Source organism: Sorex fumeus, unplaced genomic scaffold (genome assembly GCF_029834395.1).
Source record: "Sorex fumeus unplaced genomic scaffold, SorFum_2.1 ptg000048l, whole genome shotgun sequence".
NCBI classification, from domain to species: domain Eukaryota; kingdom Metazoa; phylum Chordata; class Mammalia; order Eulipotyphla; family Soricidae; genus Sorex; species Sorex fumeus.
Genome location: NW_026606105.1, coordinates 7,248,045 through 7,273,427, shown reverse-complemented (window position 1 = coordinate 7,273,427; position 25,383 = coordinate 7,248,045). Strand labels below are relative to the sequence as shown.

Below are 25,383 nucleotides of genomic sequence, written 5' to 3'. Positions count from 1 at the left end.
CAGCAGGGAGGGTGCTTGCCTTGCATGTGGCCGACCCCGGTTCAATCCCTGCCCCACTAGGAATAATTGCTGAGCACAGAGCTGGGAGAAAACCCTGAGCACAGCTGGGTGTAGCCAAAATACCCAATATATATATTAAAAAAAAATGGGGGGGGGCCCAGGGGTCACACCCAGCAATGCTCAGGGGTGACTCCTGACTCTACACTCAGGAATTACTCCTGGAGGTGTGCTCGAGGGACCATATGGGATGTTGGGGATCTAACCCAGGTCAGCTGCATGCAAGGCAAACGCCCTATGTGCTGTACTATCACTTTGGCCCCAAACAATTATTTTTAAAAAGCCCATAAGGTGAAAGTATGCAATGGACGGTGCCAGTTCCCTCAGGAAATCATGCCGCAGGGAAAGACCGCAGTGGACCCCGAGAAGCTAAGGCTCTGTGGGGCTCTGTGGAGTAGGTCTCGGGGTGCCGGGCTCAGTCCCTTCTCAGCAGACAGGAGGCGTGGTGCCAGCTGCACATACGCTTTGGGGAGACAGGGAGGAGGAGGCCCAGCCTACCTTGAGAGGGAACTGCTGGGTGAGCTCGGGCACGTAGGCGGCCCCTGCCTGCTTCCGGTGCAGTGACACCACCACGAAGTACTCTAGGAGCCGCCTTTCCCGGAATTCGGCGAGCTCGCGGTCCAGGGCCGGCAGCCGGGGCGCCTGCTTCAAGCGTGACTTCACCTTCACCAAGCGACGGCTGTGAGCTGGGGAGACAGGGGTGGGGACGCGGGGCCCAAGAGGTCAGCAGGGCAACACGGCACGGCCCAGACCGTGCCCAGCTCCCACTGCGGTGCCCCGGCATGGCTGTGATGCTCTTGGGGGCACCACGCCCTGAGACGGGACAGCACTGGCCAGGCTGCAAGGCAGGGTGGGATGCCGGGACCCGGGGCCTCTGCTCAGGCACAAATGGGGCATCCTTGTCTCTGTGTCTCTGACTGGTACCTCTGTCCATCTCTTCCTCCTGGTCGGGATGTAAACATCCCTGACACCCCCCCCCCCCCGACTGCTGACAGTGCCACCTTCCCGCCTGGGTGGGGGCAGAGGAGGTCAGGGGCACCAAAGGAAGTGCCACTGAGGAACTGGCCGGACACTGCGCTCTCCTGGCTTCTCTCTGAGGCCCAAGGAAGGGCAGAAAGCTCCAGAAACCCTCAGCCCAGCTTCCTAAATTTTGAGCCCCAGGGGCTGGCCAAGGGTTTGAGCTAGAAGTGCCCAGCTGTCTCCACGGTTGTCAGGCATTTTTGTCAGGGGGAAGATGAGGGAAAGGAGGTTTGTTCATAGCAGTGCTCAGGGGCACTGCTCTGCACTCAGGAGTCATTCCTGGCTGGGCCCAGGGACCACATGGGATGCCGAGCCTCGAGCCTGGGCTGGCTGCATGCAAGGCAAGAGCCTCGCCAGTGGTACTATCACTCCAGCCCCATCGTCCGGCATTGGTGAATGTCCCCCCCGGACATCACAGAAAGGCCTGGGTGCAGGTCGCCCCTGCAGAGGGCTGATGGAGCAGGGCCGTGCTTCCGACACACAGGTGCTCTCCCCATGCTGGCACCGGCTCTCGGGGCCCCTGCACGCAGACACGCTGCCCCTCACCTCTCAGCTTCTCCTCCGTGTCGCTGTCAGACTCACTGTTCTCATCCGTCACTAGAGAAATGAAGAAACAGACACAAGGGGAAGGGAATTGCAGCGATGAGTTCTTGGAAGGCCCCTCGGAGGCAGCGGGCGGGGCGGAGGGAGCGGTTTCACGTGGCCTGTTTATTTTTTCTTTTTCTTTCTTTCTTTCTTCTTCTTTTTTTTTTTTTTTTTTTTTTTTTGCTTTTTTGGATCGTACCCAGCGATGCTCAGGGGTTACTCCTGGCTCTGCACTCAGGAATTAGTCCTGGCATTGCTCGGGGGACCATATGGGATGCTGGGAATCAAACCCGGGTAGGCCACCATTTGGGATGCTGGGAATCGAACCTGGGTTGGCCATGTGCAAGGCAAATGCCCTCCCTGCTGTGCTTATTACTCCAGGCCCTCTCGAGGTCTGTTTCAACAGACACCACATCTGCTTCCAGCCCACCATGCTCCCACGCTCATCTGGGTCTCAACTAGCACCCCGAAGTAACGGAGAAGGCCCTGGCGCCCTCTCTGCGTGCCAGGCTTGCTGGTCCCTCGGAAGCCAGCGCACGCAGCCCCAGACAGAGACTCTCCACTGCCGACCCCCAGCTCCCAAGGGTGGGACTCCTGAGTACCCATCAGGCACCATCACACCCTTTGCCTTGGAGGCCCATCCCAGGCCCCGGGGAAGTCATTCCAGGAAGAGCCGAGTTTGGGCCGAGAGGGCAGCCCAGGGCGGGCGTCTACCTTTTCCTGAGTTGCTCTCCGTGGACTGGGACAGCCTCTTCACCCGTTTCTTGCCTCTCCGAGCCTCGTAGATGGCGTTGATGCGTGACACCAGCTGCCAGACATGGGGGTGGGGGAGGAAACGGTCAGAGGCAGGCAGGCTACGGCAGCCCAGGGACTCTGCCCACTGGCCCAAGGGCATCTCTCAATCCTTCTTTGGGGGATGCCAGCCACCACCGCACTCCCCCCTCCAGGCCTGGGCTGAGCTGTACAGCTGTGCCAAGGCGCCCAGCGAGGATCCAGGGGGATGCTGGCTCACTGGCTTGAGGTCTAGCTGGGGCTCCTCAAAAGCAGGTTTGGAAGGTGCTTTAACCCCCAAGACAAAATAATGAAGACACTAAAAGTAAGATCCACATTCCAGACAAGGCCCGGGGGGGGGGGGGGGAAGCAGAGTGCAGGGTGGGGGTTGAGAATGGGGTAGGGGGGGTCAGGGTGTGAGGGTGGAGTCAGCTGTGTTGTTGAGCTTCCACAAACATTTTCAGTTTCGGTTAGTTTGTTTCTTTGGGGGCCATACCCAGCAGTGCTCAGGGGTTACTCCTGGCTCTGTGCTCAGGGATCACTTCTGGTAGGGCGTGGGAGACCGTACGGGATGCTGGGGGTTGAACCCGGGCTGGCTGTGTGCAAGGCAAGTGCCCTCCCCACTGTAGGCTCCGGCCCCACTTTTTCAGCTCTCCCGTGCTGGTGGGATCGGGCAGGGGAAGTGTACGTGGGGTGCTGGAACACCCGGCCCCCACCTCTGCCTGCAGCCTGCTCCCACTCCCAGCCAGAGAGCAGGTCTGTCAGGAAGGGGGGGATGGGTTTACTCTCAGCGGCTCCTGGGGCCAGGTGGGGCCCTGTGCCCAGGCTTGGCAGACACCCTTCTGCCTTGTCTTCTGCACAGGCTCTCAGGGGAGACCCAGTCCTACCCACGCTGGTCCTGAGAGGTCCTCACCACCCCATCACCCATGGGGCAGGTGCTTAGATTTCCTTAGCACTGCACTGTGCACTGTCCTCCCGTTGTTCATTGATTTGCTCGAGCGGGCCCAGTAACATCTCCATTGAGAGACTTGTTGTTACTGTGTTTGGCATATTGAGTACATCATGGGTAGCTTGCCAGGCTCTGCCGTGCGGGCGAGATACTCTCGGTAGCTTACTGGGCTCTCCGAGAGGGGCAGAGGAATCGAACCCGGGTCGTTTGGGTTGACTGCGTGCAAGGCAAACACCCTACCGCTGTGCTATCGCCCCAGCCCCTAGATTTCCTCAAGAACCAGCGTCTCAGAGCTGGAGTGACAGCACAGCAGTAAGGCATTTATTTGCCTTGCACGCGGCCGACCTGGGTTCAATCCCCAGCATCCCATAAGGTCCCCCAAGCACCACCAGGAGTGATTCCTGAGTGCAGAGTCAAGAGCAACTCCTGAGCATCGCCAGGTGTGAGCCAGAAACAAAAGAAAAAAGACAAAGGACCAGCATCTCGGGACAGGGCAATATGACAGACTCTGGCTTGTCCCCTGGCACCACCCAGCCCTCTCAGCCCCCGATTCTTGGATTCTCACGTTCAAGTGAAGACGGCTATAGGAGTGGGGGCTGGGAGAAGGGCTAAGGAAGGGCCAGGTGCTGGGAGGGGGCCCTGGGCCCCCTAAACACCACTTGAGAAACCCACCTCAAACATCAGCAGTGCAGGGGTGTGGCTCCGAGCTGGAACGTGTGTTTTGTATGCAGGCGGCCTGCATCCAAGCTCCTGAGCACAGCTGGAAGTGACAGCCCCTTCCCCCATACACACACAGATCTTGCCAGATGTGGCCCCCAAACAAAGGTCAACAGAAGAATCAGCATCCCTGGCAGCCCAGACCCTAGGCAGGCATATACCCCCTGGGGAGCCCATAGCCCCCCTGGCAGGCCCTGCTGGCTCCCTCATACTCCCTATACTTCATTGATTTCCCACATGTTCACTTTTTTTTTTAACTTTTGCTTTAATCGAATTGCTGTGAATCACAATGTTACAAAGATATTTATGATTGTTCAGTAATCATCAGGGAGATGCAGATCAAAACAACAATGAGATATCATCTCACACCACAGAGACTGGCCCACATCCAAAAGAACAAAAGCAACTGGTGTTGGTGTGGATATGGCGAGAAAGAGATCACTGCTGATGGGAATGCCGACTGGTTCAGCCCTTTTGGAAAACAGTATGGACGAGTCTCAAAAAATTAGAAATTGAGCTCCCATTTGACCCAGCAATACCACTCCTGGGAATATATCCCAGAGAGGCAAAAAAGTACAGTCAAAATGACATCTGCACTTCTATGTTCATTGCAGCACTGTTTACAATAGCCAGAATCTGGAAAAACCCAAGTGCCCGAGAACAGATGACTGGTTAAAGAAACTTTGGTACACCTACACAATGGAATACTATGCAGCTGTTAAAAGATGAAGTCGGGGCTGGAGCAATAGCACAGCGGGTAGGGCGTTTGCCTTGCACATGGCTGACCCGGGTTTGATTTCCGGCATCCCATATGGTCCCCTGAGCACTGCCAGGGGTAATTCCTGAATGTAGAACCAGGAGTAACCCCTGTGCACCGCCGGGTGTGACCCAAAAAGCAAAAATAAATAAATAAAAATAAAAGATGAAGTAATGAAATTTACATACAAGTGGTACTACATGGAAAGTATCATGCTAAGCGAAATGAGTCAGAAAGAGAGGGAAAGACACAGAAAGACTGCACTCATCTGGGGAATACAAAGTAACAGAATAGGAGACTAACACCCAAGAATAGTCGAGATAAGTACCAGGAGGTTCACTCCATGGCTTGGAAGCCAGCCACACACTCTAGGGGTAAAGGCAGCTCAGATAGAGAAAGGAGCACCAAATAAAGGGTGTTGGGAGGATCCTCCCAGGACGGGAGATGCATGCTGAAAGTAGACTGTAGACCGAACATGATTGCCACTCAATGCCTCTTTTGCAAACCTCACCTCCCAAAAGGAGAGAGAGAACAAAAGGGAATGCCCTGCCACAGAGGCAGGGTGGGGTGGGGGATGGGGAGGTGGGAGGGATACTGGGACTGGTGGTGGTGGAGAATGGGCACTGGTGGAGGGATGGGTACCCAATCATTGTATAACTGAAACCCAAGCACAAAAACTTGTAAGTCTACAGCTGTACCTCATGGTGTTTCACTAATAAAAATTTAAAAAAAAAAAGATATTTATGACTGTGTTTCAGGCACACAATGTTCCAACACCCATCCCTTCACCAATGCCCACCACCACCCTCTGCCAACGTCCCAGTTTCTCGCCTGCCCCCCAGCCTGGGCTGTGGTGGGCCCTTTCGCCCTCCCCCACTCTCCTCGTGTCCCCTTCCCTAACTTATCCCTCTCGCCTCTGCCCCACTGCCGAGCTTCCTAGTGAGACTGTTCTCCTGCGCTTCGTCTCTATTGCCACTGGGCATGCGCTGATTCCTGACGAGGATTCTTTCCATCCCACACAGGAGAGATCATTCTGAGCCTGCTCCTCCTCCTCTGGCTGGTTTCACTCAACATGATACTCTCCAAATCCCTCCACATTGCAGCACACTGCATGGCTTTATCTCTTCTGACGTCTGTGTAGTATTCCATTGTGTAGACGTACCATAGCTTCTCCACCCACTCATCTGTCTGTGGACACTTGGGTTCTTTCCATGCTGTGGCAATTGCACACAGTGCTATGGGGGAACACAGGGTGCAGATGTCCTTTCTGCTTTGTGCTTAGGGGCCCTTTGGCTCTATTCCCAGCAGGGGATTCCTGGGTCAGATGGAAGCTCACCTCCTCATTTCTTGAGGAATGTCCATAGAGACTGTCTCCCAAAAAGGCTGGACCGGTTGACATTCCCACCAGCAATGAATGAGGGTCACTTTCCCCTGCATCCTTGCCAATACTGGTTGTTTTTGATGAGTGCCAGTTTCTGTGGTGTGAGCTGATATCTCATTGCTGTTTTGATTTGCATCTCCCTGATGATTAGTGATGGAGAACACTTTTATCCTTTTTTTTTTTGGGGTCATTAACATTTCTTCTGTGAAGAAGTTCCTGTTCATCTATTAATTTTTTGATAGGGTTGGATGTATTGTTCTTGTAGAGTTCTACCAGTGCTTTATATATGTTGGATATTAACCCTTTGTCAGATGAATGGTTCACACCTGGCGATGACAGGGGTTACTTCTGGCTCTGCCCTCTGGAATTACTCCTGATGGTGCTTGGGGGACCATATGGAATGCTGGGATGAACCCAGGTTAGCCGTGTGCAAAACAAATGCCCTTTCCGCTATACTATCGCGTCAGCCCCCGTAGGGATCACTCCTGGCAGGGCTTGGGGGAACCACATGTGCTCAGCCACCAGCAACACAAGCGCCTCACGCACTGAAACAGACCATCGCTCCAACGAGCTGAGAGTTAAAATATTCGACTCTGGGTTCTGCTGCTGTCTGGGGTCCACATCCGGCTGTGCTCAGGGTTTACTGCTGGTTCTGCTCAGGGGACACTCCTCGCAGGTGTCAGGGAACCATATGGTGTGCCAGAGAGCAAATCAGGGTTGGCTGATTTTAGCCGACAAATAAATTTTTAAAAAAAACTCTGCCGCCGAGAGCCATCCTGGGTATCTCCCGCCTGCTGTGGGGGCTAAGGCACAATGGTCTCCCACATTCTGGTACCCTGCCTGTGAAAGGAGTTGGGGACATGCTTCCCATCAGCACAGGTGCTGCCGTGGGGTTTAGGGAGTCCCAGACCTCTGCCACATGCTGTGTCCGCCCCTCCTCTGACCGCCCAGCGTCCAGTAGGGTCAAGGTGACTTAGTGCCACCTGGACAAAAACGGGGAGCAGGGCTGGCGGTGGGGGAGTCAAACTACCCAAAGCCCCAATGGGCTAACCAGCATCAGAGGGGCCAGCCAGTGACAATGCCCCTTGGTTTTCAGAGACAGCTGAAGGAGACGGGAGTCACTGCCGCTTCCGACCCGCCAGCTGGGCCACACAGTCTTACAGTTATTTGGGCTCCAGGAGCCCCCTGCATCCCACTGGTGGGCTGTGGAGTGAAGAGTCCTGTTCTATACCCTCCTGGGGCGTGTGCCGGGGCAGAGCAGAGCTGGCACCCCTGGGAGATGCAGCAGCTGTGCATTCCAGCAGTCTGGGGCATTAGACAGTGTGGGAAAGATACGGTTGCTTTTTTTTTTTTCTTTTTGGGTCACACCTGGCGATGCTCAGGGGTTCCTCTTGGCTCATGCACTCAGGAATTACTCCTGGCAGTGCTTGGGGGACCGTATGGGATACGGGGAATCGAACCCGGGTTGGCCGTGTGCAAGGCAAATGCCCTACCTGCTGTGCTACTGCTCCAGCCCCGAAAGATATGGTGTGGCCTGTTGGAGACTGGGCCTGGGAAACCCCATCGGAGTCAGGAGTTGGGGCCCAGCTGTTACACGATCCAGTCCAGATAGGGGCTCAGGCCTCAAGGCCTCACCGAGTCCATCGGCCCGGGCCAGGGATGCCCCCTCGGTCAGGCAAGAAGGGGTGAGGGACGGCGCAGGAGAACGGGCCGCAGCCGGCATTACCTTGGGAATCTTTCTCTTCTTCCTGCCGTTCTGAGGGTCTCCGAGGTTAAAGAACGTGTCGTCGGGGCTGCTGGGGGTGGACGGAGGGCTAGTTCTGGAGGGGGACACGGTTCCGTCCCGACTCGGCTTCCGAGTGTCCAGCAGCCTGAAGTTCCTCCTCTCGGAGTTTTGCCGGAAAAAAGCAGGTTTGGCCAACGATGGCTGTGAGAGAGGAGAAGAGCCAGTCAAAGGGCCCAGTGTGGGGGCTGGAGCAATAGCACAGTGAGGAGGGCATTTGCCTTGCCCGTGGCCGACCTGGGTTCGATTCCCAGCATCCCAGATGATCCCTGAGCGCCTCTAGGAGTAATTCCTGAGTGCAGAACCAAAAGTAACTCCTGGCATTACTGGGTGTTACCGAAAAAGAAAAAAAAATACTAGTCCTAATAACAACGATGATGAGACTCATGACGACAAGACACTGACATGACGCAGGGCCAAGAGACAGTACAGTGGGGAGGGCAGTTACTTGTACACGGCCAACCTGCGTTTAATCCCCAGTCCATATGTGATGCCCTGAGTACCACCAAGAGTGACCCCTAAGCACAGAGCTAGGAGTAAGCCCTGAGCACAGCCAGGTGTGGCCCCCCCCAAACCACCAACAAGACAAAAAAGATGGAGTCTTAAAGACATTATAACAATTGTTCTTTGGGAAGAAATCAGTGTTACAGGGAAGTGCTCATGAGAAATATAAATGCAGCCAAGTTACCTATATAATATGACTCAGAATCCAAACATCTATTCAGGGGGAGGGCTCTGAAGCAGTGACCAGAGGGTGGGTGGAGGGCACTGCCTGGGGGCATTCCTGGCAATACTCACCAACCAAGCCTGTGGGGCAGCACCAGGCCCAGAGACTGGAGGGCTGCTCAGAGCCTGCTGTGTGTGGGGTCACCGGGTCACCCCAGTGGAGGTCACTAGTGCTGGGGATTAAACCCAGGTTGGGGTCATGCATGCATGCACCCTAACCTCTATACTCTCTCCAGGCCCCCAAGTACTTTTAAATGTGTACACACACACACACACACACACACACCTACAGAGACAGTATAGAAGGAAATAAGCCCAAAGTTAGCAGTGGCTATGTGCAGAGACAGCAGGGTTGAGATTACGTGAAATTCTGTTGCCTGGGTTCCCCCCCCTCCGCGGTGGGGGCATGGAAGGTAGTGCCCAGTGCCTGCCCCCCACCCCCGCCCCGGTGGTGCTCAGGGGAACATGTGGATGTGGTACAGGGTTAGAATCTGGGCCCCCTACATGCAGAGTGAGCCCACTGAACCATCTCTCAACCTTCTACAGTATTTTCCATTTTGTTTGTTTTGGGTTTGGGGCCATACCCAGCAGTGTTTAGGGCAGTGCACACCTGGCTCTGCTCAGGGATCACTCCTGGGAGGCTCAGGGGGCCATATCGGGTATAGCAGATTGAATCTGGGGTGATCATGTACAAGGCAAATACCTTACCTGTAGTCTTACAGTCTTGTTCCCACAATTTTTAAAAATACATTACACACATACACACACATGTAACAACAATCTATTACAGACAGGGAAATACATCTGAGCCATACAGAAAAAGGGAAGTCCTCAACAATGTATGCAATTCAGTTTCTTCACTATTCTTTTTGTTGTTTCTCTGGAGGCACACCCAGCAGTGCTCAAGGCTTACTCTTGGCTCGGTGCTCAGGAATCACTCTTGGAGGGGCTTGGGGTACCATATGGGGTGCCAGGTATCAAACCTGGGTTGGCCATGTGCAAAGCAAGCACCCTCCCTGCTGTTGTACTTCTCCAGCCTCTCTTCACTATTTTTAATATGTTTTTGGCAATGAAAATTTCAATTTTCAAAGGAGATCTTTTTATTTTTATTTTTTAAAGAAGCAACTTGAAAGCATAATTCTGAGAATTCCACAAACATGAGATCAGCACTTATGCCGGTAGTAGTGGCCTTGGTGGCTGTCCAGTTTTCACTGATTCATCCTCCCAGGTACCTGGTGGCCAGGCGGGCACCGTCCTCCGTCCTCACTCACCAGGAGACGAGGAGGCCAGAGCCACACAGCCAGGATGTGGCTTGGAAAGGCTGGGTTTGTTTTTTTTGTTGGGGAGAGTCACCCCCAGCAATGCTCAGGGGTTACTCCTCACTCTGCACTCAAAAACTACTCCTTGAGGTGCTCAGAGAACTACATGGGATGTGGGGATCGAACCCAGTCGGCCGTGTGCCAAGAAACGCCGTGCTCCCCGCTGCACTCTTGCTCCGGCCTGGCCTGGGCAAGTTGTGTTTCCTGCCACATCCCACACTGCTTGGGGCTAACTCCCGGCCATTTGCTCGGGGGTCGCTTCTGGCATTGCTCAAGGGCTAGAAGCAGTGTGGGGCAGGGGGCCCGGCCTCCCGCATGGGAGCACGTACTCAGAGCACCCCCAAGATTGGAAAGGAGGCCACTGGGCCCGGGCCGGCACATCTGGCCAGTGCTGCCCTCCCATGCTGAGGCTCTGTGATCTCAGATGTGCCAGTGTGAGGAGGCAGGGCGGCTCAGCAGCCTGAGGCTGTCACAGGAGTCACCGTCCCCTCTCCGGGCCACACCCCGGAGTCACCCACGGCTGAGGCTTCTGTGGTATGGAAGTGTGTTCCTCTGGGTCTGTGCGCACGTGATGTGTGACTGTGTCACGTGTGCGACTCCATATCTCTGTGTGAAGCTGTATATGTCTGTGCCTGACATGCGTGTGACTGTGTATGTGTCTCATGTATTTGAACACGAGTCTGTGTGTATCTCCGTGACTTTTTGTGTGTCTGTTGTGTGTGTACATAAACATGACTTTGTGTGTATCTGGTATATGTATGAACTGTCCACATGCCTGGTGTCTCCATGTGTGACTGTATATGAGCCTGATGTGTGTAAGACAGCGCATGTTCCTAACATGCGTGTGACTATGTAGGTATTTGACATAGATGGGTGACTGTACACGTGCCTGAAATATGTAGATGTCTGATATATGTGTATGTGACTGTGTGCATGTGACTGATGTGTGACTGTCATGTGTCTGACGTGTGTGTGACAGTGCATGTGCCTGGCATGTGTATGTGTATGAACATGAGTCTGTGTGTGTCTGATGTGTGTGACTGTGTGTGTTGTGGTGTATGTGTATAACTGTGTATGTGCCTGGTGTGTGTACATATGTGACCGTATGTGCCTGGTATGTGTGTAGGTATCTGACATGTGTGACTGGGCATGTGCCTGACGTGTGTGACGGTGTAAGTATCTAACATATACGTGTGTGACTGTACATGTGCCTGACAGGTGTGAGACACTACATGTTTCTGTCATGCATGTGACTATGTAGGTGTCTGACATGTATGTGTGTGACAGTGCATGTGCTTGACATGTGTGACTGCACGTGCCTGTTATGTGTGTGTGACCGTCACATGTCTGACATGGATGCGTGATGGTACATGTGCCTGGCGTGTGTGCACGCGTGAGTCTCTGGCCCGGCAGCCGCCCCTCTGTGCCCGGCCCTCTGCTCTCATCAGTGACCCTCTGCTAAATGCTCCTGCCATTCTGTGCCTGGTAGAGGAGGACCTGAGGCTTGGCAGTGGTGAGTTCTGGGCCCCAGATGCAGCCAGGATGGGGCAGACAGGGAGTGGGGTGGCTGCAGCTGGCCCAGAACGGGGGCACAAGCCAGGCCCCTCGGTGGGAGGCCAGCCTCTGATGGCCACAGGTCCCGCTGCTCAGCAAAGGACGGTGTGAGCCTGAGCCTGACTGAGAGAGCCGCTTCGGATGCTGCGTGCTGTCTGGATACTGGCCCGTGTCCTCCCGGGCAGGAAGAGGAAGCGGGGGCTGCGGGCTGACCTCTCTGGGGGCCACGGGCAGAGGGTTCTCAGTGCTTCCCTCCCAGTGATCAGTGGAGCAAGGGCAGGCAGTGTGTGAGGCCCTCTTGGGTCTCGGCCAGGCCAGTTCCCTGCAGGAAGTCAGCAGGAGGAATCCCGGGGCCACGGGAAGAGGCTTGCTGGGGAGGTGAGAGCCGTCAATGCACACCGTTCCCGAGGGCGCGCTTTCACCCGAGGAGAAAAGAGAGGGCAGTCGGTGGGGCTCGGACAAGCAGAGACGACAGCTGCGGAGCTGGGCTGGGACAAGGCCCTCTGGGGCCAGGGCTTCACTCTCTTGGGCTGGTGAGGTGCCCCCCGGCCCTCCAAGGCGCCCCCCCCCCCCTGCACGCCCGACCTGGTCTGGAGCCCTCAGAGGCAAGGTCTGGGCCCAGCCAAGGCGTTAGACCAACACTGGCCACACTTCTGGCTGACGTTTACTGAGTTGCACAACCTACTTAGGGGAGGCACCGAGAAACTCAACACAGCCGACTCTGGGATGACTCTGGGCTCGGAGTCCTGAGCTCCCCAAACAGCGGGAAGTCTCCAGCCTGGGAATCAGCTGGCATCCAACTGGGGCGGAACCCGCGAGTCTGTCAGTGAGGGGACCCAGTTCAAAGCCCCGTTGTTCCAGGGTCAACCATCCGTGCTGTCTGGCCTTGAGGAACTGACCGTCTAGCTAGGAAAACGGTACCTAAAAATGATTCAGAATTTGTCCCCGAAGGGAGGAGTAAGGTAGGAGCGCTAGGTGCGGTCAGTCCACTGAGGGTGACAGGCAAGCGGGGGATGGGGGAGTCAAGTTTTGGGGCCCGCACGGGCTAGAAGCTTCTGGAAGAAAGAGTGATGGGGAATGGAGGTCCAGGCAAGGTCAGGGCAGAGGGATGAGGTGGACAAATCGGGACACGTGTTTCCTCCTTGGCCTGCCGCTGTTTCGTGCAAGCTGGGAGTTTTCACATTTTTTAAATGTCACCCCTCCAAAATTTTTTTTTCTTTTCATGACACATAAACCTTGCAGGAAATGCACATTTCTGTGCCCCGAGATAAAGTGTGATCTGTTGACACAGAGCCACAACCCTGATGGACAGACACTATTCCCAGCGGCTCTGAGCTAGCTAGGCAGATTCGCAGAGAATAAATGGTCACTCGTTGGCCGGGACAAGTTTCTGCTCCTGGGCCTGCAGTACGTGCAGGAGAGCTGGCAAGCCGTGGCCAGTGGCAGCTCAGGACTATGTATGTATGGGTGGGGAATCAAGCATCAATGATGAAGGCTCCTTAGTGCCAAGGACTGCGACTCAGTCCCGTAGGCAGTGACTTCCATACTCACATGTGTGAACACAGGTGTAATCTTTTCATGTACATAGCATAAAACTCCAAAATTTTTATTATTTTGGGCGCTTTTTTTGGGGGGGAGGGTGCTACACCCAGCTGTGCCCAGGGCCGACTCCTGGCTCTGCGCTCAGGGGTCACTCCTGGTGGCGCTTAGGGGACCATATGGGGTGCTGGGATAAAACCCAGGTCAGCCACGTGCATGCCAAGCGCCCTCCCCACTGCCCCATCTCTCCAGGCCCCTCCGAAATGGCTAAAGTCTATGGGGCAGTCTGTCCTCTTCCACCCTGACCGCCAGGTACTCAGAAACTCAGACACTGCATGGGGCCCCTTCCACCCAGACAGGCCGTACACGCTAGCACACGCCAGCACATGCCAGCACACGCAGGCACACACACAGGTGCACTGACGCATTCCAGACACACAAACACCGCTTGGCCACCTCCAGAAGAGCCCTTCCACAGTCCACTGCAGGGTCTGTTTTGGGGTTGGGACATGCTTCCGGCCAGCTGCAGGGACACTCCCCTACTCACCCAGCTTGGGGACGCGGCTCACCCAGGAGCACAAAGGAACTGTCAGACACTCTGCTGAGCAGACGCCAAGCAGAGAGTGGGCAGGCTGCTGGAGGCAGCTCCGAGAGCCGGGCACGGTGCTGGGGGCACCCTCCCCCCCCGGGGGCTCATACCTTGGTGGCTGTGTCAGGGATGGAGGAGGTGGGTGAGCTCGGGAAGTTCAGGACACATTTCTTCCCCAGGCAGCGTCCGTGCAGCTCCACGTCCTCGTAGGGGTTCTCCTTCATGGGCGGGTCTGCAGCCAAAGGAAGCGGGATCAGAGAGGACCGAAGGTGTGGTCCTTTCTCGGGTGCCCCCAGACCCTGGCTTCTGCTCCGGGGACACCTGTGACCCCCCTCCCCCCGCTCCCCGTCCATCCTCCTCTTTGCGAGGACAGACCCTGATCTTCACTGGGGTAGCCCCCATGGATCCCACTCTCAGACCAGAAATTCAGTCCCCTCTCGTTCCGGAGAAGATCAATCACACGGTTCCCAACTGCGGCCTGCGAGTCTGTTCTGGAAGACTAACCCACCCCCCTACTCTACTGCAAGGCCGCCCTTGTCTCAGCGGGGAACGGGGCATGCCACCCGTCTAGTCCCAGGAGATCATCTAGTCTCAGCTGGGCCTGGAGGATGCAGTTCCTCCTCCTTGACCGGAAGGGGCCATCAGGAAGGTGAGGGCAGCCATGGGGACGGTGCTGACCTTGTACGCAGCCGGCCCCAGCCTGATCCCCAGCACCTGGATCACAGGGGTGCCCCCCGAGCAGAGTCTGAAATAGCCCCCAGGCACCCTGAACCCAAGCCAGCTCTGGCCGGAACCTCCCCCTCCCCCCTCTCCCTCTCCTCGAGAGCCTCTGCCCGCTGTGCTCAACAGGGACATTTGGGGGCAGCTGCGCGGGATCCTGCCCCATCACCTCTGAGCACGGCCACGCACGGCTCTTCCCCAACCTCCAATCCTGGGCTCATGCCTCACCCAGCCTCACCCAGCCCGTGGTGTGTATGAAAGATAAACAAACTCCCCCATCTCTTTATTTACTGGTGCTCGGGAGGTCTTGGGCCCCTCCTGACCTCAGGGCCAGCAGCTCAATGCCAGGGCCCGAGGCTGTGGGACAGCCAGGGCAGGCAGGGCTGGGGTCACTCAGGCACCCCAATGGGGCTCAGGACCCCTCAGGGCTGCACCCAACAATGCCCAGGGCGACCACCATGCGGTGGGGGAGAGGGGTGTGTCAAACCAGGGTCTCAAACCGTGCTCTCTCCCTTAACCCCTGGTTTAAGGCAAACAGACTCCAAATCTAAGACTCCAAATCTGCAATCTGACAGCTGGGGATTTTCTGTTTGTTTGTTTAAAGTTTGGGGGTCACACCCAGTGGGGCTCAGGGCTGACTCCCGGCTCTGCGCTCAGGGATCACTCCGGTGGGGCTTAGGGACCATATGGGATGCCAGGGATTGAACCTGAGTCGGCTGCACTCAAGGCAAGCTCCTCTCCACTAGACTACTGCCCGGGCCCCTGCGAGACTTCCTGAGAGCTGAGCCAAGCTTCCTTTAGTTACGCTGACATCTGCTCGGTGAGAACTCCCAGCAGCGCCTGTACCCAGCAGCCTGGTAAGGAGCCTGCTGGCCTTCCGCTTCCTTCACTCCGCGATCCCTACCATTCCCCGGGTCTGGAATCAGGCCCGGGAGGCGGCTCTTTCTCCAGTCCCCTCCCAGCCTGGCCAGGCAGTGACCCCCGCCCTCAGCACACGGAGGGGATGGCGAGGAAAGGCATCCGGGCAGTTGGCTGGCGGCAGAGCCAAGGCGCAGGTCCCGACGCTGGGACCGGTGTACCGGGGCCATGCTGCCTGCCAGCCCTTCACTGACAGCCCCTCCCCCTCCCGCCCCCGCCCCCCTCTCTGTCCCTTCTGCATCCCACCATGGGTGGGTCTCGTGTCACCCACCTGCCCACTCAGTCCATGCATGTGCGCGTGCATACGTGCGTGCACGCGTAGGTGGGTGCGTGTATGCGTGCATACGTGCGTGCCTGTGCGTGCGTGCGTGCGTGCATGTGTGTGCCGAGTGGCTAACCTGGTTCCTGCTCTTCGACCCCCCACCCCCATCCTGACGCCCGCTCGCGCTCACCCAGGATGTCCTCGTAGACGTTCTCCTCCGATAAAGTGCGTGTAAGGCCCAGCTTGGTCTGCGCGTACCAGTCCACCCCGCCGCTCTCCGAGGACGATTGCAGCAGATCTTCGAACTCGTAGGACTTCCTGCGCGGGGGAGAGGCGAGGAGAAAGGGACCCGGCGCTCAGCCAAACAGCTCGAACCCCGAGGACAGACAGACGCTCCCCGCGGTCACCTCCCCCTCGTCCCCCGGCACTAGCTTCCGTTATGGAATCACCTCTAGGTTTTGCAAAATGGGGTGAAAAATCCCGAGAGATGACACATGGTTTTTATTTATTTTCATTTCTGTGCCACACCCAGGGATGCTCTGGGGCTGCCTTGGCTCTGTGCCCCGGAAGTGAGGAAGGAAAGGGGAGCACTCATTTCTCACTCCCGGTGGAACCCCACCTGGATGTGACCTTGATTTGCAGAATGTCTATGCTCAGGGGCTGAGCACAGCAGGTAGGGCATTTGCCGTGCACGCACCCGACCCGGGTTCGATTCCCAGCATCCCATACAGTCCCCTGAGCACCGCCAGGAGTAATTTCTGAGTTCAGAGCCAGGAGTAACCCCTGTGCATTGCCGGCTGTGACCCAAAAAAAGCAGAAAAAAAAAAAAAGAATGTCTGTGCTCTGGGACCGGATAGTAAAGTGGGTAGGGCGTTGACCCAGGTTCAATCCAGGGCACCACCTACGCCATTCCCTGAGTGATGCCAGGAGTGATCCCTGACGGCAGAGCCGGCTGCTAGCCCCAAGTCCTACAGGGTGTGGTAAGAAATCAAAACAAACCTTGAAAGAATGTTTATGCTCTTACAGCAAGTGAAGCCGGTTCCGGTGTCCACCTGAGGGGCAGGCGGCTGTGGGGGAACAGAGCCCAGCGGGAAGGAGGGAGTCTGCAAAGCTCCCACGCCCAGGGCTGCTCTAACTCTCCCATTTCCTGGTGACCCCAGCGCACATGTGGATGGACAGAAGGTGGTGAGTGGCCACAAGCAGCCTGGCCCCTGCCCAGAACGAAACCTGAGTCTGGGCCAGCCAGCCCTTCCCAGCCCAGAGCGTCCCCTAACAGGACGCTCTAACAATGCACAGGACTGGCCCCGCTGCTGGTTCCAATGAGAACTCTCCCATCCCCTCTCCAACTCTCTCTCTCTCTCTCTCTCTCTCTCTCTCTCTCTCTCTCTCTCTCTCTCACACACACACACACACACACACACACTCCCCACATGCTTCCCGATTCCTTTGCTTTGTTTTTGGTTGGAGGGGCGGGGGGCACACCAGGTTGTGCTCAGAGCTTACTCCAGAATGCTTGGGGGTCTAGATGCTGTTCTTGGAGGTCTCAAGCCGGGGTGAGACGTGTGCACGCAGGCTCTCAACCCCCCGTCCCATCCCTCCGGCCCTGCCAACATGATTCCTGTGACTCTCTGAACATCTCGGATGCTGTTAGGTGGGGCGCGATGAGAAATCCAAACATCCGGCTGTCCCCCGTTCCCGCCTCTCTCCTGCTCCTTCTCCGGGGCTCCTTCTCCTTCTCCTTCTCGACTCCCACTCTCCGTCACAGCCCTGCCCATGTCTCCCCTGCAGCAGACTGGTCAGGGTGTCTGCGGCACACATGGGGTGCTCCCTGGATGGGACTGAAGTGAGCTCGTAGGCCCCCCCACCCTGAAATTAACCAGGGCCTTGTGGGTGGGCCTGGCTGGGGTCTGGCCCTCCCTTCCTCCTTGTCTGGGGTCAGGATGGTCCTGGCCTCAAGAGGCCCGGCTTCTCTCTTGAGTTTTGTCCCCACGTGTCTAGCACAGGGAAACGGTCCTTCCCCCCACGTGCAAACTCCCTACAGCCCCCAGGGAAGCGGCTCCCGGATGGTTCCTAGCTGACAGGTCCCGGAGGCTTTGTTGTAATACCAGACACATGGCCCCCCACTTCCCGAGAACCCCAAATTACAGAAAGCCAGACTAAGCCAGCCGTGCTCCAAGCGTCCTCTGTGGGCAGGCTGGAGGAGGAAGTGTTGCTCGAATCTGGGAGGAAATAAGGAAGAGGACTTGGTGACAGAGACCCTTGGAGCAATTTAGACCCCCCTACCCGAGTCTTCCATACTCGCATCTTATTTCCCTTCATTTCCCTGCTTATTCGTCATTGTACTTTCACAGTGTCATCGATCTAAGGGTTGGAGCCGCACATATGCACGGCCCTCCTGGGGGGCTCAGAAAGCCCCGTGCAAAGCAAAATGCTCTCTTACAAGCCCGCTCATTACACTGCAGGTTTCATAAACTGCTGCTCCATTTTTTTTCTTTTTCTTTTTTTAATTTTCCTTTTGGGGTCACACCCGGAAGTGCTCAGGGGTTCCTCCTGTCTCTGTACTCAGGAATCACTCCTGGTGGTGCTCTGAGGACCACATGGGAGGGCAGGTATCGAACTCAGGACGGCTGCATACAAGGCAAACGCCCAAGCCGCTGTGCTATCACTCTGGCCACAACTGCTCCATTTTTTTTCTTTCTGGGTAACACCTGGCGATGCACAGGGGTTACTCCTGGCTCTGCACTCAGGAGTTACTCCTGGTGGTGCTCAGGGGACTATGTGGAATGCTGGGAATCGAACCCGGGTTGGCCACGTGCAAGGCAAACACCCTACCCACTGTGCTCTCTCCAGCTCCATGCTCCATTTTTTTTTTTTTTTACTTTTTGGGTCACACCCGGTGAGGCACAGGGGTTACTCCTGGCTCTGCACTCAGGAGTTACTCCTGGCGGTGCTTGGGGGACCATATGGGATGCTGGGAATCGAACCCGGGTTGGCCGTGTGCAAGGCAAATGCCCAACCCGCTGTGCTATCGCTCCGGCCACAACTGCTCCATTTTTCGAAGTGTTGGGTCTTTGGGTGAGTACCTGCTATAAAGGAAACCTGAAAGACGAAGAATCTTGTGGTGTTTTGTTTCACGATAACACTTGGTAGCTTGGGGGCTAATCCTGGCTCAGGGCAGGGGACCACATGTAATGTCGGGGATGGACAAAGGATGGGCTACATACAGGCAGGTGCCCCATCCCCCGGACGCTATCTCCAGCCCCAAATAAGGACACTTTTAATCAGTAGGAAGCTGATTATTAAGTTAAATTAAATTAAATTAAAACCAAGATGACTGCCCTCCGACATCATGATGGATCTATCACATCTTCCAGAAGGGCAATGGAGAAGATTATTCATGACTTCTACTCAGATCTCTTTAATAGCCACATCCACTTGCCCACATACCACATACCACATGATGGATATGTCGTTCCCAATGTTCTCCCTTCCGAAATCCAACATGCCATCTCGTCGGTAAAGAAACAAAGAGCACCTGGCCCAGACAAGATCAGACCTGAACACCTGAAGAACTTACCATCAGTACTCATCAATACATTGTCTCGACTCTTCACACGCTACCTGTCTGAATGCAAGGTTCCATCCCAATGGAAAACCAGCAGGACTGTACTACTATACAAGAAAGGAGATATCCACGACATTGGCAACTATCACCCAATCTGCCTGTTGTCTGTCATCTACAAACTATTCACTTGAGTCATCCTGAATAGGATTAGCAGAACGCTAGATGAAGGACAACCATGTGAACAAGCTGGATTCCGAAAAGGATTCAGTACCATCGACCATATCCACACAATAACCAAGCTCATTGAGGTATCTCGGGAGTTCAAGATGCCGCTATGTCTAATGTTCATTGATTTAAAGAAGGCCTTTGATTCTGTTGAGACGGAAGCGGTCATGGAAGCCCTAGCCAATCAGGGCGTACAAACTCAATACATCAGGATCCTTCGTGAGCTCTATTGCGGATTCACTACCAAAATCTCACCATTCTACAAAGAAGTAATCATCCATATCAAGAGAGGGGTTTGGCAGGGTGATACCATTTCACCAAAACTCTTCAGTGCCACCCTCGAGAATATCATGCGACGACTGGAATGGGAAAACATGGGAGTGAAGATAGATGGTCGGCAACTACACCACCTCCGCTTTGCTGATGACATCGTTCTAATAACACCAAACATCAGCCAAGCGGCACAAATGCTGAACGACTTTGACCGTGAATGTGGAAATGTCGGACTACAGCTGAATCTTACGAAGACAATGTTTATGAGAAACAGCCTTGTTCCTGACGCTCCATTCGCTCTCAACAGAACCACCATCTTCGAATGCAACAGTTATATATACCTAGGTCGAGAAATCAACATGATGAATGACCTGGCACCTGAGTTGCGCAGGAGGAAGAGAGCGGTTTGGAATGCCTTCAAGAGCATTGAAGAAATAACTGAAAGGACAAAGAACCTCCAGCTACGAGCACATCTCTTTGATTCCACTATTCTTCCTGCATTAACATATGCCTCAGAGACCTGGACCCTACGAAAACAGGATGAGAACGCTATTCGGGTCTCTCAAAGAGGAATCGAAAGAACTATGCTTGGAATATCACGATTCACTCAAATGAGAGATAGAATCCGGAGTTCTGATCTTCGTCAATGCTCAAGAATCAGGGACGCGGTCTCATTTGCCAAGACATCAAAAATCAGATGGGCTGGACACGTAATGAGGTTTACAGACAACCGCTGGACTAGAGCCATTACTGATTGGATTCCACGGGACATCAAAAGATCACGCGGACACCCACCTATAAGATGGTCAGACTTCTTTGTCAAGACCCTAAATGGTCGGTTTGAGGCTCTGCATGTTCCTAGAACGAACAGATACCATTGGGCTACGCTAGCACGCAACCGGGATGAATGGAGACATTACTGGCACCCGCTCGAATAAATCGATGAATAACGGGGATTAAGTGATTAAGTGATAAGTGATAAGGAACTGTTATGATACAAGATGCAGGAGAAATGAGAAATTCTTGGCCCCCCGTCTCTCGAGTAGACGGCATTCCAGTGCCAGAATCTCACTTAGCCGCTTCTCCTATGAACAGGGCCGGCAAACAGTGGCTGGAGCCAGACCCGGGTCCCTTTTAAAGCGGCTTCTCCAGTCTACACCTGCTGCCACCGCCGCCCCGCTCCCAGGCAGGAGAAACATGATTCAGCTGCTTATTCGATCACTAAATGTCTTTCCTACAGAAAAAAAAAGATTTTTCACCTGAAATAAAATCTTAAGACCTTTATTTACATCTTTTTTTCTTTTCTTTTCTTTTTTTTTTCATTTTGGGTCACACCCGGTGATGCTCAGAGGTTACTCTTGGCTTTGCACTCAGGAATTACTGGCAGTGCTTGGGGGACCATATGGGATGCTGGGAATCGAACCCAGGTCGGCTGCGTGCAAGGCAAATGCCCTATCCACTGTGCTATTGCTCCAGCCCTCTTTCTTTCTTTTTGGATCACACCTGGCGATGCTCAGGGATTACTCCTGGCTTTGCACTCAGGAATTACTCCTGGCAGTGCTCGGGGGACCACATGGGATGCTGGGAATTGAACCTGGGTCAGCCGTGTGCAAGGCAAACGCCTACCTGCAATGCTATTGCTCCAGCCCTCTTTCTTTTTTTCCTTTTTGGGTCACACCCAGCGATGCTCAGTACTCCTGGCTCACGCACTCAGGAATTACTCCTGGCAGTGCTCAGGGACCATACGGGATGCTGGGAATCAAACCCCGGTCGGCCACGTGCAAGGCAAGTGCCCTCCCCACTGCACTATGGCTCCAGCCCCTATTTACATCTTTCACTTGGAAAGAAAGGAGAGTTCACGAGGCTAGCGCTCTCTGCGCCCACTCTGTCTTCTTCTGCCTTAAACATTTCCGGTCACTCTACAGCCAGCCCCCAGGCTTAATAAGCACTTGTGCAGCCATCTGAGCCCAGGGCAGAGGTGCAGAGAGGCAAACGCCTACCAGCTGCCAGGGGCCCATGCCTTGCACGCGACGAACCTGAGTTCGATCCTTGGCATCATATGGTCCCTGGGGCCCACCGGGCTGTGGCACCAAAACCAACCAACCAACCCACCCACCTAAAGAGACAAAACAACAAAAACAGGGAAAAGAAAATTCAGGGAAGATCTTATTATCCTTTTCTTCCTTGCGGAGGGTTGCAGGTGGTGGGTGGCATTGAGGCTGCACCTGGCAGTCATCAGGGCTTACTTACTCCTGGCTCTGCACCCAGGAATCACTCTTGGTGGGGCTCGGGGGACCATATGGGATGCCAGGAATCGAACACAGGCCGGCCGTGTTCGATCCCCGAAAAGCACCTGCATCCCCACTGTTCTATGGCTCCGGCCCCAGATCTGATCATCTGTTCGGTGCTTCCATCCTTGGAGGCAGTGGGGTACAGCCTTCCCCTGGCCACCAGCACTCCGAGCTGGCTCGAGATCTCGGCTGGGCTCCGGGCAGCCTCCCTCTTCCCTCTGAACTCACCCCTGCCTTCAAGCTGTGGGATGGAGAAAGCACTGGCCACCAGGACTGATCCTGGCTTGTCTACTCAAAGAAACAGCCACCTCCACCCTCCCCCTTGCCTGAGCCGTCAGCCTCAGACTGGCTGTGTTCAGGGACAGTGGCTATGCCACACAGTGTTCCCTGGGCCCCTGGGTGGCCCCAGGCTGCGACCCGAACGCAGGGTCCCTGAACCCGCAGACTGTCTGCCTCGCTTGCTGCTTTCCTCCCATGTCTGACTCTTCAGAATGCTCCTGAACGCAAGTGAACTGTCATTCAACTGCTCTCAACACATCTCTCCCAGAATTACTTCCAGTTAGGAGGTCAGTAAGCTGGGATGACCTGGGCACCTAGCCAGAGCCAGGAGGTGGCTCCGAGGGAGGGCTGGAGTTCCGGCTTCGCATGAGTGAGCCCCGGGTTCCAGCCCTGGCACCACATGGTCCCCTGAGCACCCCCAGGAGTGAGTCTGAGTACCGAACTGGGTGTGGTCCACAATCAAACTGGAAGCAACCACCTTCTATGGGCAGGAAGCAGGGGTGCCAGCTCTTTTCTTACGGCCACCCTCAGGGTCTTGGGGGGCTCCTCTCCGGGGGCTTTCACAGGCCTGGGGTTCAGAGGAGACAGCAGAAGGCTCATGCTAGCTCTGAGCTTGTGTTTCGTCACTGGATATCTTCCTCATCGAGGACACGAGCACTTGTTTGCTCTCTGGGGTTGGGGCCACCCCCAGTGATACTTTGTGCTCCGGGGTCTCTCCTGGAGGGGTATGGGGGACCTTATGTGGTGCCAGAGAATGAAGCCAGCTGGCCATGCGTAAAGTCAGCTCCATCATTGCATGCAAGGACTCGGACCTAACCTCACAAACTTGTTTTCTGCTTTTCTCCAACCAGGATTAGAAATGCAGAAGGGGAAAAAAAAAATCACCTGCAGCCACCACTTCAGCGACCACTCTAGCCACTGTCGCTAAACCACCAACCATTTTCACCACCCCCTGCCCCCCGCCCACTCCTCCTTCTCCCCATCCTTCATCCACCTTCATCCCCATCAACACGCCTGAGCTCAGCAGATCAACCTTCCAAACGTCTGACACTTGGGCTCGAGATCTCAAGCAGATCCGAAGATGTCAAACACTTTGCTTTGGGACACGTTAGTGAGAGCTGGTCTGTGGGTGTCACACTGATCACGACAGGCTCCTAAAGGCAGGGACAGCACAGCCGGAAGTTTAACCACTGAGCTGGGGTTAGCTGAGGGCCGCCCCCAGGCAGATTGCTAGCAGGGAGGCGCTCCGGACAGCTCAGGCTGTGTCACCCTGAGGCTTCCTGGCCTGGAAAAGCTCTGAAACACATTTACAGCCCCCCAAGGAAAAGCTGAACCGTTGTGATGCCAAGACACTCCCTTGAAAAGTTGAAATGTTGGTCAGTGCAGTTATTGGGCTACATAACGGATTGAAAGACTCAGTCATGTGCTCAAATGAAATGGAAACCAAAAAATCTGGATTGGAGTGAAAGTATTTTGTGTCTCTACATGCACAGGAACTGAAGAACTGAAGAACTGAAGAATTGAAGCTGCTTCTCTCTGAAAAAGAACAACTTCTGCTCAGCACTGGCCTGGTGGAACCCAGCAACGGTTATTAAGCGTCTGCTGAAAAACGGCCTCCATGCATCTTGCTGCAGAGGGAAGCTTATCTTTGGAATTTCCTGACACTGGAGGAACTTCTTGTTTCCCGTTTGGGGATGGAAGGCATGGGTCCCTGCATTTAATTTCCTAAGGCTTTAGAAAAAAGAAGAAATGAGAGAAGAAGGGAGGGAGAAGAGGAGGGAGTGGAGAGGAAAGACAAAAAAAGGGAAAGGGAAAAAAGGAGAGAAAAAAAAAAAACAATGCATTTTCTCAAGCCAGAGAGCTAGTACAGCAGGGAGGCCATTTGCCTTGCACATAGCTGACCCAGATTTGGTCCCTGGCATCCCATATGGTCCCCTGAGCAATGCCAGGAGTAATTCCTGAGAGTAGAGCCAGGAGTAATCCCTAAGCATCACGGAATATGACCCAAAAATATTCCCCCCTGCAAAAAAAAAAAAAGCATTTTCTCCAACTGAGTTCTGAATACACAGGTTTGTTTGGCTGTGGCTGAATCTGCCTGTGAAAATCGGCGGAAATGCTTCTAAGAGCGCACGGCTCTGCTGTGTAATTCTAAACCCGCAGACCCTCCGGATCCTTAATCATTTCCTTCTCCAACCGTGGCTTGGCTTTCTGCCTCGGAGGTGGCAGCAGCACAGCCTGGCCTTGCCTTGACTCGGGGAGATAGGACGAGAGCAAAGAGTACACTTCAGTTTTGAGTAGAAAGTAAACATTATGTCTTAATCACCCCTGCTGAAACAGTTCAGACAAAAAGGAAAGCTCAAAGCCAAAACGCTTAAAACTCAGCTGATGCAACCACCGTCGCGCTGTCCAAGAAAAATTTCATCCTTGGCCTGAAACTCCTCGTGAGCTGTTTTTGCAGAAAATGCTGGAAAATGGAAAAGCACAGATGGCGGCTAGGAGAGAAAGAATGAGAATAACTTCACCAGGTTGGTCTGTCTGTCCCGGGATCACACGGTGGAAAGAGGCTGGTTTCCCAGAAGCATCCCGTGCGCGGTGCAGCTGAGGGGGTCTCCTGGGGGAGCAGCTAAAAGGGTGTGGAAACCCCGAGAAAAGGGGCAGAAAAGCCAAGAGAGGGGCTGGAGCGATAGCACAGCAGGTAGGGCGTTTGCCTTGCACGCGGCCGACCAGGGTTCGATTCCCAGCATCCCGTATGGTCCCCGAGCACCGCCAGGAGTCATTCCTGAGTGCAGAGCCAGGAGTAACCCTTGAGCATCACTGGGTGTGACCCAAAAAGCAAAACAAACAAATAAATAAATAAATAAAACGCCAAGAGAGTTTTCAGGATCCTGGGCTTTGGCACTGGTTTGGAAAAGGATTGAGGATTGGAGAAGAACTAAAACTTTCTCAGAACAGATATAAGAAGGAGAAAAGGTGAGGGATGAGGGGGAGGTGGGGGGAAAAGAGAGAGATGAGAGAAGGGGAGTGAGAGTGAAGAAAAGTTCTGCCATAGAGGTGGGTGGGAGGTCAGGGGGAAACTGGGGACACTGGTATTGGTGTCGGGAAG

General features: G+C 54.7%; 1 protein-coding gene across 2 annotated transcripts in view; it reads right to left on the bottom strand.

Annotated features, from left to right (window-relative positions):
* The window catches only part of DENND2A (DENN domain containing 2A), an 87,626-nt gene that overhangs the window by 24,528 nt on the left and 37,715 nt on the right, over nucleotides 1-25,383 (bottom strand). For both annotated transcript variants that reach the window (XR_008793835.1, XM_056124083.1), the window contains exons 3-8: nucleotides 15,838-15,965; nucleotides 13,858-13,979; nucleotides 7,964-8,164; nucleotides 2,377-2,470; nucleotides 1,624-1,674; nucleotides 556-743 (exon numbers count right to left, since the gene is read on the bottom strand). Coding sequence is in view for 1 of the 2 variants with exons in the window: in XM_056124083.1 (XP_055980058.1) it covers nucleotides 556-743; nucleotides 1,624-1,674; nucleotides 2,377-2,470; nucleotides 7,964-8,164; nucleotides 13,858-13,979; nucleotides 15,838-15,965 (784 nt within the window). In the remaining variant the exon portion in view is untranslated. The remainder of the gene's footprint in view (nucleotides 1-555; nucleotides 744-1,623; nucleotides 1,675-2,376; nucleotides 2,471-7,963; nucleotides 8,165-13,857; nucleotides 13,980-15,837; nucleotides 15,966-25,383) is intronic.